Source organism: Aquarana catesbeiana, linkage group LG11 (genome assembly GCF_042186555.1).
Source record: "Aquarana catesbeiana isolate 2022-GZ linkage group LG11, ASM4218655v1, whole genome shotgun sequence".
Classification (NCBI taxonomy): Eukaryota; Metazoa; Chordata; class Amphibia; order Anura; family Ranidae; genus Aquarana; species Aquarana catesbeiana.
In genome coordinates, this window is record NC_133334.1 from 27,875,105 (window position 1) to 27,894,135 (window position 19,031).

The 19,031-nt window shown below is 44.4% G+C and overlaps 1 protein-coding gene across 1 annotated transcript in view; it reads right to left on the minus strand.

Annotated features, from left to right (window-relative positions):
- The window catches only part of LOC141111675 (uncharacterized), a 133,424-nt gene extending 114,727 nt beyond the window's left edge, over positions 1-18,697 (minus strand). The window contains exons 1-3 of the mRNA XM_073603824.1: positions 18,427-18,697; positions 13,886-14,026; positions 3,588-3,789 (exon numbers count right to left, since the gene is read on the minus strand). Of these exons, the coding sequence (XP_073459925.1) occupies positions 3,588-3,789; positions 13,886-14,026; positions 18,427-18,697 (614 nt within the window). The remainder of the gene's footprint in view (positions 1-3,587; positions 3,790-13,885; positions 14,027-18,426) is intronic.
- Positions 18,698-19,031: the final 334 nt, after the last annotated feature.

The window sequence follows — 19,031 nt, forward strand, 5'->3', positions numbered from 1 at the left end:
CTGTATTTGGGCTGCTAAGAAGTAGCTCCAGGGGTCCGGCAGCGCCAGGCCTCCCTCCTCCCTCGGCCGCCGCAGCGTTTTCAAACCTATCCTTGCCACACCGTTTTTCCAGATTAATTCCCTAAACAGACTATCCAGCCTCCTAAACCAATGCCTCGGAATCCAGACCGGGGAATTCTGTAGTATAAATAAAATTTGTGGCATCCATATCATTTTGATAAGATTACATCTGCCGGCGACCGAGAGAGGAAGACTACCCCACACCCGACTCTTCTGCTTTAATTTTGTCAATAATGGTACTACATTGCCTGTTATGAACTGCCCTGGATCTTTTGTTATATTTACCCCCAGGTATCTCATTTGATTTACAATTTTTATCGAATTCACCTGACTAGGGAGAGGATCTACCAAGGGATCTATCGGCAATAAAGCCGATTTATCCCAGTTAATCTTCGGCTCGGTTCACACATGGGCGGCACGACTTGCAGGTCGCCTCAGCGAGGCGACCTGCAAACGACTGCCGGGGCGACTTGCGAGACGACTTCTGCATAGAAGTCTATGCAAGTCGCCCCAAGTCGCCCCCAAAGTAATACAGGAACCTTTTTCTAAGTCGGAGCGACTTGCGTCGCTCCGATTAGAACGGTTCCATAGCACAGAACGGGAGGCGACTTGTCAGGCGACTAGGTCGCCTGACAAGTCGCCCCAGTGTGAACCGAGGCTTCAAGCCCGAGAAATGTCCAAATTCTTTAATTAGCCTCATGGCTGCTAGCAAAGAGGTTTGTGTATCTCCCAGGAATAACAGGATATCGTCGGCATACATAGCGACTTTCTCCTCTGCCCCCCTGCTTTTAAAACCCTGGATTTCCTGTGACGTTCTCAGAGCGATTGCCAAGGGTTCCAGTGCGAGAGCGAAGAGCAGGGGCGACAATGGGCACCCCTGTCTCGTCCCCCTCCCCAACTGGAACCACTCAGAACACTCACCATTAACTCTGACTCTAGCTTTCGGGTTATCATATAGTAGCCTCAGCCATTTCACAAAGTTAGGGCCGAATTTAAACTCTGCCAGTACCTTCCACAAATAGTGCCACTCAAGGCTATCAAATGCCTTAACCGCATCCAAAGATAGAATAGCCCTGTTGCCTCCCTCCTCCATAGGTACCTGCATGTTCCTATACATTCGCCTAATATTCATACTCACCGATCTATCCGGAATAAAACCGGTTTGATCCGCGTGTATTACTCTAGAAATTATTTTTTTTAACCTATTCGCTAAAACTTCAGCCAGAATCTTGACATCCGTGCATAAAAGTGAGATTGGTCTGTATGAGGCAGCATCTAACGGGTTCTTCCCCTCCTTTAACAAGATTATGATCGTAGCTTCTGTCATAGACATGGGTAATTTACCTTCCATCACGGCCCCATTCAAAACTTCTGCTAGTTGTGGGAGCAAAACTTCCCCATATTTTTTATACAATTCTGCAGGCAAACCATCAGGTCCTGGCGCTTTCTGATTCGCCATTTCCTTTACCACTTTTTGTATCTCCACCAGTGTCAGCGGGGCGTCCAGGGTATCTCTTTCCTCTCTGGCTAGAGGAGCAATTTTGAATCTTACAAAGAACTCCCACATCTCCCCTTCTACATCTAACTGAGGGGCCTTATACAGATCTTCATAATAATCTTTGAACACCTCCACCATACCAGGAGTATGCCTTATAATACCCCCGTCTCTATCCCACACCGCCGGTATCGTGGAGGAGGGGCCATTTGCCCTAGCTATTAATGCCAAAGTTCTACCCACCATTTCCCCTTCACAAAAAAAATTCTGTTTCTGAAACATTCTGCTCTTTTCCTCTTTCTCCAGGATTAACTTTCTATATTCCTCCTGGCCCTCTACCCAAGCCTCATATCTGACTGTGGTAGGCTCCTCCAGATATCTAGCTTCTACCTCCCTCACCATTTCCCTTGTTCTTTGTTCCTTAACTTGTGCTTTCTTCTTGACATAGGAGATTTTCTGTACAAGAACCCCTCTAAGGAATGCCTTCAAAGCATCCCAAATGATACCTATCGGGGCAGACCCTTGATTCAGGTTTATGAAGTCTTTCAGGTTGCTGATGATCCCTCCATCGTCCTCAATCACTTCAAGCCAGAAGGGGTTCAATTTCCACTCCCCTCGTCCAGTGTTCCACCCCATTTTCACTGAAAAAAACACTGGAGAATGATCTGAGAGCCCCCTGAGATCATAATCTATCTCTTCCACCATTTTCAGAGCCTCCTCGTTACAGAGCACCAAATCTATCCTGGAGAGGGTGGCATGCGTCCTCGAGTGGCATGAATATTGCCTCACACCCGGATGCCACCTCCTCCAGACATCCACCCAACCCACTTCCTCACAAAATTGGAGAAGCGGGCCCCTAGATAGCCCTCCAGGAGCCAGCCCTGTCGGGAATCTGTCTAAACGGTTATCCATAGCCATATTGAAATCCCCCATTACTATGACCGGTACCCCTGGTTTATCCGCTGTAAAATTTATCAGTTTGTTGAGTATCTCTGTTTTAAATGGTGGGGGAATATATACACCCGCAAGAATACAATCCCGCCCCTCAATATTACAATAGAGAAAAACGTACCGACCATACTTGTCCAGTTTGCTCTGTCTACAAGAGAAAACCAATCTGGTGTTTATCAGCACACTCACTCCTCTTGAGTACGAGGAATAGGTTGAGTGGAACTGCTCTTGGTAGCCCCTATTCCTTAGAATGTTGACCGAACCCCTATCTAGATGGGTCTCCTGGAGGCAGAGTATCCTAACATCCCTTATTCTGGCCATAGAGAAAATTGCTTGTTTCTTACATGCTTCTTTCACCCCCTGCACGTTCCACGAACATACCTTCACACAATTAACTATTCCTAACATTACCCTCGTATCTGATTTTGTGTCTACCATCACCTGTTCCTATATCTTAATTCTAAATAATACTCAGTTTCCAACACTGTTGTGAATAATTTTTTAAAATTTTAGTGCTATTACTTTTTGTGTGACTTCAGTGCTACGCCTGTTCCTATATCTTAACTCTAAATAATACTCAATTTCCAACACTGTTGTGATTAATTTTTGAGATTTTGGTGCTGTTACTTTTTCACTCCACTCTACCCCCCTATCTCCCCCCGAACCCCCATTCACACATCCTCGCCCCTACGCCCTCCCAGCCCTCCCAACCCCCCACCTCCCCTCCCCCCCACTCCATCTAAACCCTCCCCCCTCTCCCACCGACCCAAACTCCGCTTTAATGCATAGAATGTAATAACGGAAAAAAAAACCTTGAGGCTTTAGAACCACTTTAAGTTGTTCAATTTTGATGAAATAGCACAATTTTTGCTGAAATTTCACCAAAGTTAAAACTCACACTTCATCACTAGTAAATATTATATAAAAATCTACCTTAAAATCAGTATTTGGAACTTTTCAAATGAAATCCTTCCACCACAAGTCCTAGCAGAGATTCAGTCTGTTGCCCAAGCAATTGTGACAATGGATTTTTAAACACAAGGTGTGTCTGATTGGAGGGATGTGGAAGTGACTCCATTACCTGTACTGTAATGTGGGGTCCAATGGTCCATTGATGTATCCCCTTGAAACAGTGCCATCTCCCACGTGTACACTTATCTGATTCGATTGGTCAGCGTTCTGGGTATTCTGCGGTCCAATGACAGAGGTCACATAAGTCCTGGTCAACCCATTCCTGAAATCATCATATGTCTTTGATAAAGACCCTTTACTTGGTTCATTGCCTGCAAGATAAAAAAAAAAAGGACCAATGAAAATACTTCTGATATTTTCTATAATTGAGAGATTCGGCCTCCCTTTTTCTTTTTGCTTGAAATAAATAATTATTTTTAATTTTTGGTCAGTCTTTTAGTCAATTTTTAAAGGGAATAATTAATGTTTAGGTATCCCTGTAAAAAAAAAAAAAAAAAAAAAGGACCTGCATAATAAATCCTTCTTTATACTGGAGATGGGTTAGATGGCACTTATCATATCTATATTCCTGAATATGTATGGCTGCACTTTGGTATGTAAAATGTCACGTACCATTTTGTCCTGGATTGCCAAATTGTTTATCTTTAATAAACATTTTTCCTGACAGACTCCATGACAGCCTACGTATGGGTTAATCCCGCCTCTCATACCTCATAGGACCCCACTCCCATAAATCTTTGCTTCTAGTCAGAGACTGTGTTCCTTTTTTGTCCTCCTCCTAGGACCAAGGTGTATCTCTTACCTTATGAAGTTTCTTGATCCAGTCCTGGTGGTTTGCACGTTTTTGGTGATGGCGGTGTCTTATTGAAGTCCAGCTTCCCCAGCTATTAGCAGGGCGGACATGAGGGGTTCACTTCGATGCCTGAAGAGCTTATTAAACCGGCCATTGGCTGGGAAGCGGCAACTCGGCCAATCGTCCCAGCTATTAGCGGGAGGCCTCCTCTATCAATACCCTGGTCGTGCGGTGAGCGCTCCTCTTTGCTCCCATTCCCAGGACGGATCTTGTTGGGGTGGTAATGTATGCCCTCCTGTTTTCTTTTGAAATATGGCAGCCTGTTGTGTGTGTTGTTTTTGTCTTTTGCTTGTTTTCTAGTGGCCATGGCGGCTGGGACGCATCTGCGTTCCAGTCCACCGCTTCCCCGCTCCGACTGCGCAGCTGCGAAGTCTCGATTGAGATCAAGGCTTGGTTCGCGCCTGCGCAGTCCGGGCGAGATGGCGGCGATTGCGCATGCGCGCGAGCGCCGTGGAGCGGCATCGGTCACAGCGTAGGGACGCTGTGGCCGCAATGACGTCATCACAGGCGGCAGATTCAAATAGCTGTCAGATACAGCTATTATTTGGGTTGCTCTCTCGCTCAGGCAGCAGCTTCCCTGTGTCCATTTCTCTGGCTTCCAAGGTAAGGAGCTTTGCTGTACCTTCCTGTATCTGGGTCTTGTTTGCCAAATATGGGAAAAGAGATAGAGATGTTTTTTATTTATTAGTCTTTTCTTATTAAATTGTTTGCAGTCTTTTGTTTCTGTCGCCATGGATGTGTCACCGCCCCCTAGTGGCCAACCCTTACACCGCAGGTAGGATGAAGTATTTTTATTTTTCATTCTGCCTGTTTTGTTTGGGGTATTATTTAGGAGCAAAGTATTCTTTTCTCCCCTTCAGCCCTTCTAGGTCTGAACCGCAGCTATCAGCACATAAAGAAAAAGACCAGTCTAGGTCTCAACATCACCAGCCCACGTCTGGTTCTAGACGTACTAGGTCATCCTCCAGACACCGCAAAGAGGGGTCAAGATCTAAGTCCAGTCATCATTCCCCCCCGCCATTCCAGCCGCTCTGAGAGAAAAGCTTGCTGGGGATGTAAAACTCAAGTCCCAGAGGGTAAATCTCTCTGTGAGTTATGCTACTCTAGAGCCACGAAGGAAAGAGGAGCTGAGGACCAGCAAGTAGAAGCTCTGGTCAGGAAAGTGGTCCAAGAATCTCTTAACAAAACAGATTTTGACCGGGCAGTAATTCCTCCTTCTGTTATAACTCCAGTTGTTGAAGAAAGTGATCCCGAAGTTCCGGGTCCATCTCATCATAGTCTCTCTTTCAGTGGTTCCTCAGACAGTGAGGCAGAGATAATTGAGCCTGGTGCAGGTTTTGACTTCTCCCTGGTTCCACAGTTGGTCAGAGCGGTCAAAGACGCATTAAGATGGGAAGAACCAGTAGAGGCACCCTCTAAACAGAGGAAATACTTTAAGCATCTTAAAAAGGATTGCCCAAATTTCCCCTTCCTGGGTGAACTGGGTGAAATTATCTCGGATGAATGGGGTAAGGTTGAAAGGAAAAACTCTTTAATTTCCAAGATAGCAAAGATGTATCCTTTCAAGAACTGATGAAGTAAAGCATCTTGAGTCAGCTCCCCTTGTCGATGCAGCTCTCATGAGGCTGGTGAGACATGTTACGCTCCCTCTAGAGGATACGTCTCTTTCAAGGATGGTTTGGAGAGGAAGATTGATACGGACTTAAAACGTATTTATGTCACGGCGGGGATGGCTTGTAAACCAGCCCTGGCCCTCGCAGCTTTGTCCAAAGCTATGGAGTCTTGGACGGATGATGTGGGTGCAGCTTTAGGAAATGTGTCTGAAGATTTATTCAAGAGCTCTCCAGTACATGAGCTGAAGCTGGCATCGGTCTTCCTGGGGGAAGCATCCATTGACATCATTCGTCTTGTGGCACGTGTCATGCTCTCGTCAGTTACAGCAAAACGTGCCCTATGGTTACGCCCATGGGTTGCAGACCCTGCCTCTAAACAAGCTTGGTGCAGGATTCCATTTGAGGGCTCCTCACTCTTTGGAAATAAACTTGATTCTGCCATCTCCCGTGCTACTGGGGGCAAGTCAGGATTCTTACCCCAGGACCGTCGTATCCTGAACCAAAGAAGAGCTCAACCTAGACAAGAGCCAGAGCGTGCTAGAGATGCTCGCCGCTACAGACCTGGCTGAGAGTTTAGAAAAAACTGGAGGAGAGGCCAGCCTTCCGGCCAAAAATCCTCAAAGTCAGCCCCGTCAAGTGGACGGGAGACTTCCAAGTCCTTTTGATACGACGCCTATCCAGACGGTGCAAGTAGGGGCTTGTTTATTCCGGTATCAGCACGTCTGGGCAGCCTCAATTCAAGATTACTGGACCGTCAAAACGGTCTCCTCAGGTCACACTTGGGTTTTCATCAATCCACCCATACACCGGTTTGTGCCTACGGTCCTTCCGCACTCAGAAGAGAAAAGACAAATTCTTCTACCTTATACAGATTCACTGATTGCCCAGGGGGCCGCCATTCAAGTTCCATCAGAAGAAAGATTTCTTGGGATTTATTCCCCCTTTTCATGGTCCTCAAAAAGAATGGCTCTTGGAGACCAGTAATCGACTTGACACATCTAAAGTCCTTCATCAAGAAGGAAAAATTCAAGATGGAAACCCTGCTGACAATCCGACAAACAGTACAACCAGGAGATTGGCTGGTCTCCATAGACCTGAAAGACGCCTACTTTCATGTGCCGATCGCAAAGGAATTCCAGAGGTATCTCCGATTTGCAGTAGGCCAGAGGCATCTCCAATTCACATGTCTCCCATTCGGGCTCACAACATCGCCTCGAGTGTTTTCGAAGCTCTTATTGGCTGTGGTAGCTCTAATCCGGGTCAAAGGCATTCGGTTACACCATTATTTAGACGACCTACTCCTACTGTCTCAAGACAGGGAACAGATGTTGTCACATCGGGATCAAGTCATATCTACTCTGACAGAGTTCGGTTGGCTATTGAACCGAGAGAAAAGTCACCTAGTTCCGACACAGGCTCTAGTATTCCTCGGAGCCCTATTCAACACAGTGGAGAGCACCATCTCTCTGCCTCTGGAGAAAATTCCGGTAATCGAGAGAGAATTCGCCTAGCATTGTCAGCAACTCTCCTCAGAGCCTCTCAGTGTCTCAAAATAATCGGCACTATGGTAGCCACAGCCCCCATGGTGAGGTGGGCGCAATGGAAAATGCGGCCCTTTCAGAAGGGGTTTCTCCAGCAATGGGATCCAGAGTCTCGAGACCATCTTGTACGGGTAACCACCTCCATGCGGGAGGGCCTCCCCTGGTGGCTGCAACGGAAAAACCTCCTCAATTGTCATTCCATAGCACCTGTCTCCTGGATTACGGTGACAACGGATGCGAGCAACAGAGGTTGGGGCCCTCTCTGTCTGACGGAGATAGCCCAAGGCAGGTGGGACTTCCCATCCCAAGGGATAGTCTCAAATGTCCTGGAGCTTCGAGCTGCCTTCCGTGCCCTTCAAGCTTTTCTCCATCTGATATCAGGAGCCTCAGTCCTCCTGAGACTGGACAACACGACCGCAGTGTCATACATCAAGAGACAGGGGGGCACCCGCAGTCTCTCCTTACTGAGGGAAGTAAGCCCGATCATGTCCTGGGCCCAGACGAACTTAACAAATCTATCCGCTGTTTATCTCCCGGGAATTCAAAATGTCCAAGCGGACTTCCTTTCAAGAGTCACCCTGGACAACAACGAGTGGTCCCTCCACACCGAAGTTTTCAATTGGCTCCTGTCTCTAGGGATGATGCCGGAAGTAGATCTGTTCGCATCCCCATGCAATTTCAAGCTGGGGAAATATTACACGAGGTGTCGTTGTCCCCAAGCCTTCGGAGTGGATGCCCTGACGGACCAGTGGAAGTTCCACAGGTCTTATGCCTTTCCCCCAGTTCCAGTCATTCTTCGTTTCCTTTTGAGGCTCAGGTGGGAGGATGTCGAGGTACTGGCAATTGTTCCGTTCTGGCCCAACAGGCCATGGTTTCCTCTCCTGATGCAGCTCAGTTACCGAGAGCCGGTCCCTCTCCCGTCCAGACCAGATCTCTTGCTGCAGGGAGCGTCTCTTCACCCTTGCCCATCCCAGCTCCATCTGATGGCTTGGTGGTTGAGAGGAGAAGGTTGGAAGCACTAGGTTGTCCAAGTACAGCTATTGCTACATTGTTGAATGCCAGAAGAGCGGGCACCAACAGAGTTTATCAGAGGATTTGGGTGAAGTTTGCGGACTATGTGATTTCCACCAATGGTTCCTGTAGTAATCCAAGGATTCAGGACATTCTAGGTTTTCTACAAACTGGCCTAGATCTGTCCCTATCGGTGAGTTCCTTGCGGGTCAAGGTTTCTGCAATCTCAGCCTTCACAGGCGTATCATGGGCCAGACACTCCCTTACTAGGCAGTTCTTCAAGGGAGCAATAAGGCTTAGGCCTCAGAAAAGACCAATATTCTCTAAATGGGATCTTCCTCTCGTCTTGGATTTCTTCTCAGAAAAGGAGATACGGCATATGGATCAATCATCGATTAGAGAGCTTTCTCTCAAAGTGGTCTTTCTAGTGGCCATAACATCGGCCAAGAGGGTTTCCGAAATTGGTTCCCTAGGATGCAAAGAACCTTTCTTTACCTTCTTCCCAGATCGAGTTGTCTTGATCCCCATGTTAGGATTGAATCCAAAAGTAACAACCATCTTCCATGAAAATCAGGAGATTGTCCTCCCTACTTTCAGATCTACTGAGGACTCTAATGTTCACCCTCTAGATGTTGGGGAGATTCTAAAGCAATACCTATAAGCCACAGCTTCCTTTCGCCAGTCTGATCATCTGTTTGTTCTCTTTCATGGCAAGAACAAGGGATCACGGGCTTCCTCTAGAACCATCGCAGCATGGATCGTTCAGGCTATATAATGGGCTTACAGGTCTAAGGGTTTGGCTCCTCCGGAGGCGGTAACCGCTCATTCTACCAGGAGCGTCTCTACATCGTGGGCAGCATCCCGGCATGTGTCTCCGGATGTAATCTGTAAAGCGGCCTCATGGTCATCAATTAACACTTTTATGACACACTATTGTGTAGAACCGGCTTCTTTGTCTTCGGTTAACTTTGGTTTGCACGTATTATCTGTTGATGGTGCCAATTAAACCTTTTTTTCTTTATCCAGCAATTACCCACCCGGGTGTGTATGGCTAGTTATTTCCCATACGTAGGCTGCCATGGAGTCTGTCAGGAAAACGGAAAATTTATATCAAATACTTACCGTAATTTTCCTTTCCTGATGGACTCCATGGCAGCAGGAGTTCCCTCCCATTTGCTGGAGTAGGCTAAATTACGGAACACAGTCTCTGACTAGAAGCAAAGATTTATGGGAGTGGGGTCCTATGAGGTATGAGAGGCAGGATTAACCCATACGTAGGCTGCCATGGAGTCCATCAGGAAAGGAAAATTACGGTAAGTATTTGATATAAATTTTCCGTTTTCTGATTAAAAAAAAAGAAAACCCTTCTGCCTGCCCAGGCCATTTTGCAGTTTTCCTCACTGTGATACTTTGACTGACAATTACTTGACCATGCAACACTATACCCAAATTATTGGCATAGATTTTAGTTTTTTATACAGATAGAGCTCACTTTTAGTGATATTAAATCAACGTTGTTTTTTTTTTTTTTTTCTTTCATTTTACTATATAGAGGAAACAAGACCAAAACTTTGTTTTATATATTTGAAATTTATCAAAATACTTTCAACACCAAAATTATTTTACTTTTTAACTGCCTTTTTTTTAAGCAAATGCTTAATGCTTTTCCTGCTAAAAAAATATTTTTTTTGCCTAAATAATGTTATCAAGCAGTGTTTCTAGGCATAGTTTGTAACTATATATGCACAGGAAGACAGCCATGTTGGTTCAGTACATATCCTGGTTCTGCTTTCTGCTGCTCAGTGCGAAATAACAGTTGTGCTCTACTAATCCTTCTCACAATACAAAGTCAATTGACTCATTGGGGCTGATTTACTTTACTAGGAAATCGGCTGTTCATTTTGCAAGGGGAGCTACATTTTGCAAGAGAATGTGGTACAACCTAACTTTGCAACAAATATCCAATCACAGACAAGGAAATAAAAAAAGAGCTAATTTGCTTGCACATGAATGGATGATGGAAGTTAGCAGAACTTCAACTTTATCCATTCATGTGAAAGTAACAATGCTGTTTTTTTAATTCCCTTACATGTGATTGGGTATTTTTTGCAAAGTTAAGTTTTACAACATTCTCCAAGCTCTGGGGAAATCTTCCTTGTAAAGTGCAACTTCACCCGCAAAGTGAACAGCCTATTCAGTAAACCAACCCCACTGAAACCAGTGTACTCCCTTTGTGGCTAACATTACATCTCAACAACAGTTAAAGCAAATTAGACTTAAAGAGGAACTGCAGTCTGCTCACATAATTTGTAATAAAAACATCTTTGCCATTCTGAAGCTTCCCTCCAAACACTTTGCATATTATTTTATATACACTGCGATTCTGTACTTGTCAAATATGCTGCAGAAATCTCCCTCCACTGAGTCTGGCTGCAGCCATTTTAACTGTGAGCAGCTGAAGCTGCTGTCTGTTCACTTCCTGGATTTACACAGATACACAGAGACACACCTCCAGCTCTGCAGCTCTCATTGGCCCTCTTATGGCTCATCCCCCATTCCTGGCAAACTCTCACCAGAGTGAGAGAGAGAGAGAGAGCTGTGCATGATGTCACAAGCCTAGGCTTTTTACCAGACAAGAAACAGGAAGTGGGCTGTATAAGGTATTTACTGGCAGAAAAAAAATGTTTTACTATCCAAAGTTAAAACAACAAAAAGGGCAGAAGATTTAATAGATGGAAAGATGAAAAAATGACTGAAGGTCCGCTTTAAGCAACCCTATCCCTCAAAAAATGCAATACTAATCAGTTTAAATGATGTAGCGTAAATTGGACTTTCTATAGCTTCTCTTTTGGTCTAGACTCACTTTTTCATCCTTTCTACTTTGGGGCTTTGAGGAGGTTGACAAATTAGTATAGATCCTTTTCCTACATCCCACCCCCTGATCATACCACCTATGTGTCCTTCAGGCCACTTCCTGTTAGTCCAGGCTGTCATTGACTGGTCCCCTGAAGGGACATCATCATGAGCTCACAGAAGAATGCTGGAGGGTCTTAATGGGGCTCCCAAATTCACACCAGACCTTGGGGGAGCGAGAAAGACTAAGGTGATGTTAAGACCTTCCTAAAACCCCCAAAATGGTGGACAGCTGCTCTTAAAACCATTGTGGCCCTAACTGTTCCACAGCTGCTTTGACCTGCAATATTAAGGCATCCAGGCTCATCACAAAATGACTCACTGCTTTCTTTTCTTCCAGGTTGAATTCCACTGATGAGCTTTGGACCACTTTCCTCTCTTGTCGATCTTCCGAAAAGAGCTCCCAGCAGCTCCTACTTCTGTGGCTCCTTCCTACCACCTGACCCTTGATCTTAAGTCAAGTAAAAACTAACATTTACAGTTACAGTTAACTCATTCTGGGGACTACTCAAGACAGTCCTGCAGCACCTCCGTTGATTTTCTCTGGGCCAGTCTTTACATGGCACTGGCCACTGTATATACATATATATATATATATATACACACACACAAGTAAATGTACGTACTGGCTGCAAGTATGTTATACTTTCAAACAGGCTATTTTTAGTAAGGCTGAGGTGTGCTCTTTAGTAAATACATTTACCAAACATTTCAAAGGACTCAAGGTTATGAACTTGTTATTTTTTTGTAAATAGGTTTTTATAGCCTGTTAGTACAATGATATATATACAGTGCCTTGAAAAAGTATTCATACCCCATGAAATTTTCCATATTTTGTCATGTTACAACCAAAAATTTAAATGTTCTTTATTGGGATTTTATGTGATAGACCAACACAAAGTGGCACATAATTGTGAAGTGGAAGGAAAATGATAAATGGTTTTCACATTTTTTTACAAATAAATATGTGAAAAGTGTGGGGGGCATTTGTATAGCGCCCTCCTGAGTCAAAACTTTGTAGAACCGCCTTTTGCTGCAAGTCTTTTTTGGGGATGTCTCTACCAGCTTTGCACATCTAAGAAGAAGGACATTTTTGCCCATTCATCTTTGAAAAATATCTCAAGTTCTGTCAGATTGGATGGAGAGCGTCTGTGAACAGCAATTTTCAAGTCTTGCCACAGATTCTCTATTGGATTTAGGTCTGGACTTTGACTGGGCCATTCTAACACATGAATATTCTTTGATCTAAACCATTCCATTGTAGCTCTGGCTGTATGTTTAGGGTCGTTGTCCTGCTGGAAGGTGAACCTCCGCCCCAGTCTCAAGTCTTTTGCAGACTTTAACAAGTTTTCTTCTAAGATTGTCCTGTATTTGGCTCCATCCATCTTCCCATCAGCTCTGACCAGCTTCCCTGTCCCTGCTGAAGAGAAGCATCCCCACAACATGACGCTACCACCACCAGGTTTCATGGTGGGGATGGTGTGTTCAGGGTGATGTGCAGTGTTAGTTTTCTGCCACACATAGTGTTTTGCTTTTAGGCCAAAAAGTTAAATTTTGGTATCATCTGACCAGAGCACCTTCTTCTACATGTTTGCTGTGTCCCCCACATGACTTCTCGCGGACTGCAAACTGGACTTCTTATGGCTTTCTTTCAACAATGTCTTTCTTCTTGTCACTCTTCCATAAAGGTCAGATTTGTGGAGAACACGACTAATAGTTGTCCTGTGGACAGATTCTCCCACCTGAGCTGTGGATCTCTGCAGCTCCTCCAGAGTTACCATGGACCTCTTGGCTGCTCCTCTGATGAATGCTCTCCTTGCCCGACCTGTCAGTTTAGGTGGACGGCCATGTCTTGGTAGGTTTGCAGTTGTCCAATATTCTTTCCATTTTCGGATGATGGATTGAACAGAGCTCCGTGAGATGTTTAAAGCTTAGGATATGTTTTTTTTATAACCTAACCCTGCTTTATATTCTCCACAACTTTATCCCTGACCTGTCTGGTGTGTTCCTTGGCCTTCATGATGCTGTTTGTTCACTAAGGTTCTCTAACAAACCTCTGAGGGCTTCACAGAACAGCTGTATTTATACTGAGACTATATTACACACAGGTGGACTCTATTTGCTAATTAGTTGACTTCTGAAGGCAAATGGTTCCACTAGATTTTAGTTGGGGGTATCCAAGTAAAGGGGGCTGAATACAAATGCCCCCCCACACTTTTCACATATTTATTTGTAAAAAATGTTATAATTTTCCTTCCACTTCACAATTATGTGCCACTTTGTGTTGGTCTATCACATAAAAGCCCAATAAAATACATTTACATTTTTGGTTGTAACATGACAAAATGTGGGAAATTTCAATGGGGGTATGAATACTTTTTCAAGGCACTGTATATGCAAACATTTAAAATGCATACATTCAGTTTACCAGCTATGCTAATAGTCAATAAAAGTCTACAATGTTTGCTGTTCCTACCACTTAAATCAGTTGTCATGATGACGGCATAAGCCACTATGGGTCCATTTGTAGTGTCAAAACCTTGGAAGGTGATGTCCATAGCATCCCCCGAGGGTGAGCGAACAATCTGCACGCTGCCTGGGATCTGAAAAGAAGGCCCTGAAAAATAAATCAGTATAAGTAAAATGTCTCCATTTGCAGGTAAATGTAAAATGTGGCCCAAAGGTAAAAATGACATACAGTATATGATGCAGTCTGTCACTAAGAGCAACATTGTAGATTTTGTTTTTCCAAGTCCCAGCTGTCATATTGCATTATTACCTGTTGTTCCTATCAGCAGATCCCTTATTTTCCCATTTCCTTTATCAGGGTGACAAAGCTAATTGTTCTACAGGTAAATCTTGCAGCAGCATTGTCACAATGTGGAAAGGATAGTTTCAGATTGTTATGTAGCATTAAATGGACTTCAAATAAGCAACTACAACTATTTAAAGCAACATAATGGAATGTCATGTAAAAACTGACATTCAAAAGACAAAGATGGCCGCGTACGCGTTACGTCCGTGGGCGGGACTTCTTCAGCGGGATTGGAGCCACGTAGCTGCTACGTGGCTCCGATCCTTCAAGCGCATGGGGGGAGGAGCCATGTGTGACGGCACCCGCTGCCATCTTTGTGGTTTAAATGCCGGTTTTTACATGACATGCCATGACGTTTGCACTTGGCTCAAGTGCCTTTTATGTAAGTGATTTTTAATCCTTTTTCTTATAAAATTGTACATACGGAGAGCACTAGATCCTTTTTTATTTCTTCCATATACATCCGGTGGAGCTTTTTATTCAATGTTCGATCGCTGGGGTTCTGTGTTCCAGGCAATGATAAATGCTGTGTGACCTTTTCAGGTCGAATATATGAGGTGAGAGGCTTGATTTGTCTGTGGTGGTTGGGCTGGACTCATCTTTTACACCGTTTGTCTGACATCAAGCACCTATTTCACGGAGACTGTCTCTTTCCATATTGGACTGTGCCCATGGACATTTGTTCACCTTTCTTATGTGGTGCTTCACTATTAATTTGATTTGTAAAACTAAAACAAATCAGATGACTAAAATAGGATTAGAACTAAAATGACATTTTAGTCAAAAGACTATGACTAAAACTAAATTGAATTTATATCACAGTGGCTAAATCTGTGTCTGTAGTGCATGTTCAGACTACAGACTTGTTTTTTCACCTTAATGCATCCTATGCATTAAGGTGAAAAAACACCTGGCAGTGACCAGCCCCCCCCCCCCCCCGTTTTACTTACCTGAGCCCCTTTATCTTCTTCAGAGGAGACGCGCCGTCTTTCTCTCCATGGAGTCCCGGCTTTGATCGGATAGATTGATAGCAGCTCAGCCATTGGCTCCCGCTGCTGTCAATCAAATACAATGACCCGGGCGCCGTGGAGCGGGGCCGAGTCATACATTCAGCTTCTATGGACGACGAATGAATGACTTGGGAGCGCGCCCGCAAGGTAACCCCCTCGGGAGAGCACTTCTTCTGGGGGGTTATCTAATGCGGGGAGGAGCCGCGAGAGCCTCCGAGGGACCCCAGAAGAGGATGTTCGGGGTCACTCTGTGCAAAACGAGCTGCACAGTGGAGGTAAGTATGACATGTTTGTTATTTAAGAAACAAAAAAAAAAACGAAGCTTTACAATCACTTTAATACCATAAATAATAAACATGGTATTAGATTTTTAATCCAGGAATTTATCATGTTTGGCAGTTCTAAAAAAAAAATGCATTAAAATTTAACTAAACACATTCAATTTTAGTCGACTAAAATGTACTGGAGATTTTAGTCGACTAAAATAAGACTAAAACGAAAACAACTCACATGACTAAAATACGACTAAAACTAAAATAGCATTTTAGTCAAAAGACTATAATTAAAACGAAATCGAAAGATGTCAAAATTAACACTGGTTCAGAGAGGGGGTCTGGAGGCTGCAGATTCATTATTGTTCAATGCATGGTCACACCATCATCTTCCTGCATCAGGTTCATTTGAGGCTTTGGTGACATCCCATAGCCACAAGAACATTGGCGCTGGAAGACACTGTGGTTGCTATATAATGGCCAGCATGTGTTACTGACTGAGGGTCCAAATCTGATTGGTGCTTGAATGATGAAGTACGGTATCTCCACTTGGGGACACCAGCCTGGCATATCTCATTATTACTAGTTCTGGGAGGCAAAAGCTTCCCTGCCTCCTAGCCCTCTTCTCCCCTGGTGTCAGTGGATATTGATTGGAGTGGGCAGTCTGGCCTTGCATTCAGTCTATATTATGCCGCGTACACACGAGCGGACTTTCCGGCGGACTAGGTCCGACGGGATTAGTCCGGCGGACAATCCGATAGTGTGTGTGGGCTAGTTCGATAGCTTTTCGGGATAAAAATCCGACGGACCTAGAAATAGAACTTATTTCAAATCTGTCTGACGGACTCAAAGTCCGACGGACTAAAATTGGGAAAACTGTTCGTCTGTGTGCTGGTCCGACGGACCAAATACGACGCAAGGGAAGCTATTGGCTACTGGGTATTGAACTTCCTTTTTTAGTCCCGTTTACGTCATCACATTCAAACCGAACGGACTTATGAAGGACTTAGTCCTATCGTGTGTGGCCAAGTCCGTTGGTTCGGAAAGTCCGTCGGACCTAGTCAGAAAGTCCGTCAGAAAGACCGTCGGACCTATTCCGCCGGAAAGTCCGCTCGTGTGTACGCGGCATTAGGCTAACACCACTTGTAATGTTCTGTGTCGCATAACATGGATTTGCCATGACAAACTGATCTGCATTCTGGTCACTTGCCACATCCTTTAGATTTCTTCCCAGCTCATTATTGCATAACTAGGCGTAGCCCCGCAACCCAAACTACTCAACGGGTTACTTAAAAAAAAATCTAACAGCCCAAAATACTCACTTAAATCCCTTGTTGTGCATATGTTCGATATTCTGCTTTACAGAACAAAATGAATCTTCTCCGGGTGGGTCAACTCACCAAGAGGTAAATATGGTTTGAAGTTTTGCATTAAAAAAAAAAAAAACCTCAAGCACTAGTTATCTCAGAAGCAGGCAATTCTGTAACAAAGTGCATTAATTATCACCTGCGTTATTTTTATTTTAATTTTGTGGTATTTAGTGCATTTTTTTTTTACACCTTATTTTATACCCCAGACCACCAGTTCCCTCAGAAAATGAAACATTTGGCAGCAGTATTCCTACCACTGCTAAACATGATAGCTCAAGCTCAGGGATGCTTGTTGTCATGGATCCAGCACCCGCCAGTGTCCTACCAACCAGTGACCCATCCCTGCCCTTCTCATTCAACAGTCAGATGGGCATTTGTGGATGGGAAGGCCTAGCTCGTTGTCTCCGATCTAATTCATTCCAAAGGTGTTCTATCGGGTTGAGGTCAGGACTATAACAGCTTCAACTCTTCTGGGAAGGCTGTCCACAAGGTTTAGGAGTGTGTCTATGGGAATGTTTGACCATTCTTCCAGAAGAGCATTTGTGAGGTCAGGCATTGATGTTGGGCAAGAAGGACTGGCTCGCTGTCTCCGATCTAATTCATCCCAAAGGTGTTCTATTGGGTTGAGGTCAGGACTATAACAGCTCCAACTCTTCTGGGAAAGCTGTCCACAAGGTTTAGGAGTGTGTCTATGGGAATGTGTGACCATTCTTACAGAAGCGCATTTGTGAGGTCAGGCACTGATGTTGTACAAGAAGGCCTGGCTCACAGTCTCCTCTTTAATTTATCCCAAAGGTGTTCTATTGGGGTGGGGGGCAGGACTCTGTGCGGGCCAGTCAAGTCCCTCCACCCCAAACTCATTTATCCATGTCTTTATGGACCTTGCTTTGAGCACTGGTGCGCGGCCTTGTTGGAACAGGAAGGGGACATCCCCAAACCATTCCCACAAAGTTGGGAGCATGAAATTGTTCAAAATGTCTTGGTATGCTGATGCCTTAAGAGTTCCCTTCACTGGAACTAAGGGGCCAAGCCCAACCCCTGAAAAAACAACCCCACACCATAATCCCCTCTCTACCAAATGATTTGGACCAGTGCACAAAGCAAGATCCATAAAGATATGGATGAGCAAGTTTGGGGTGGAGGAACTGACCTTAACCCGATAGAACACCTTTGGGATGAATTAGAGCAGAGACTGCGAGCCAGGCCTTCGCGTCCAACATCAGTGCCTGACCTCACAAATGCACTTCTGGAAGAATGGTCAAACCTTCCCATAGACACACTCCTCAACCTTGTGGACGGCCTTCCCAGAAAAATTGAAGCTGTTACAGCTGCAAAGGGTGGGCCAACTCAATATTGAACCCTACGGACTGACTGGGATGCCATTAAAGTTCATGTGCGTGTAAAGGCAGGCGTCCCAATAATTTTGGTAATATAGTGCACATTCAGTGCTGGAGGTGCTGGAACTGCACCCCCCTAGTGATCCCGCTGTAGAAAAGCCCTAAACATTAATAACATTATAAAATAGGTTCTACAGTCAGAAAGTAACTTACATGTGAAGGTAGGCAGTGACACGGGGTCAGATTTTGTGACATTATCAGCGGCTGTTGTGAATACGGTGAATGAATAGGTCTCTCCTGGTGTCAGGTTTGGTATTGTAGCTGTTTCATTGGTCACTTTTATATTACTGATCAGTGTAGATGGTGATGTGATATTTGTCTGCACTCTGTAGCTGTAAGTACTCTGATATCCATCCGGTTTGGTCCAAAATAGAGAAATGGAGTCAGCGGAAGAAAAAGAGCCCCACAAGCTTTTTACTGGCATTGGTTCTAAAAACATAGAAATACCAATGTTGCAATTATAACATTGTATATCTATAGAATATTTATAACTGTGTTCATAATAACAAGATTAGAGATTCACTAGGATTTGCCATTCCAATTCATATACTGCTATAATGTTTCACATACAGTTAAAAAAAGAGCGGTAAGTTGCAGTAAATCTATACATCCAGTTTCAAGGAAACGTTTTATGAGAGAAGGATGTAGGTTGCCACTATGATACTCTTTCTAATAACACTACTTTTTGGCCTTCTCTAACTACTTAAAACGGATCTTCACCTCTCTCTCCATTTTTTTAACCCCTGCTTACCTGGTTG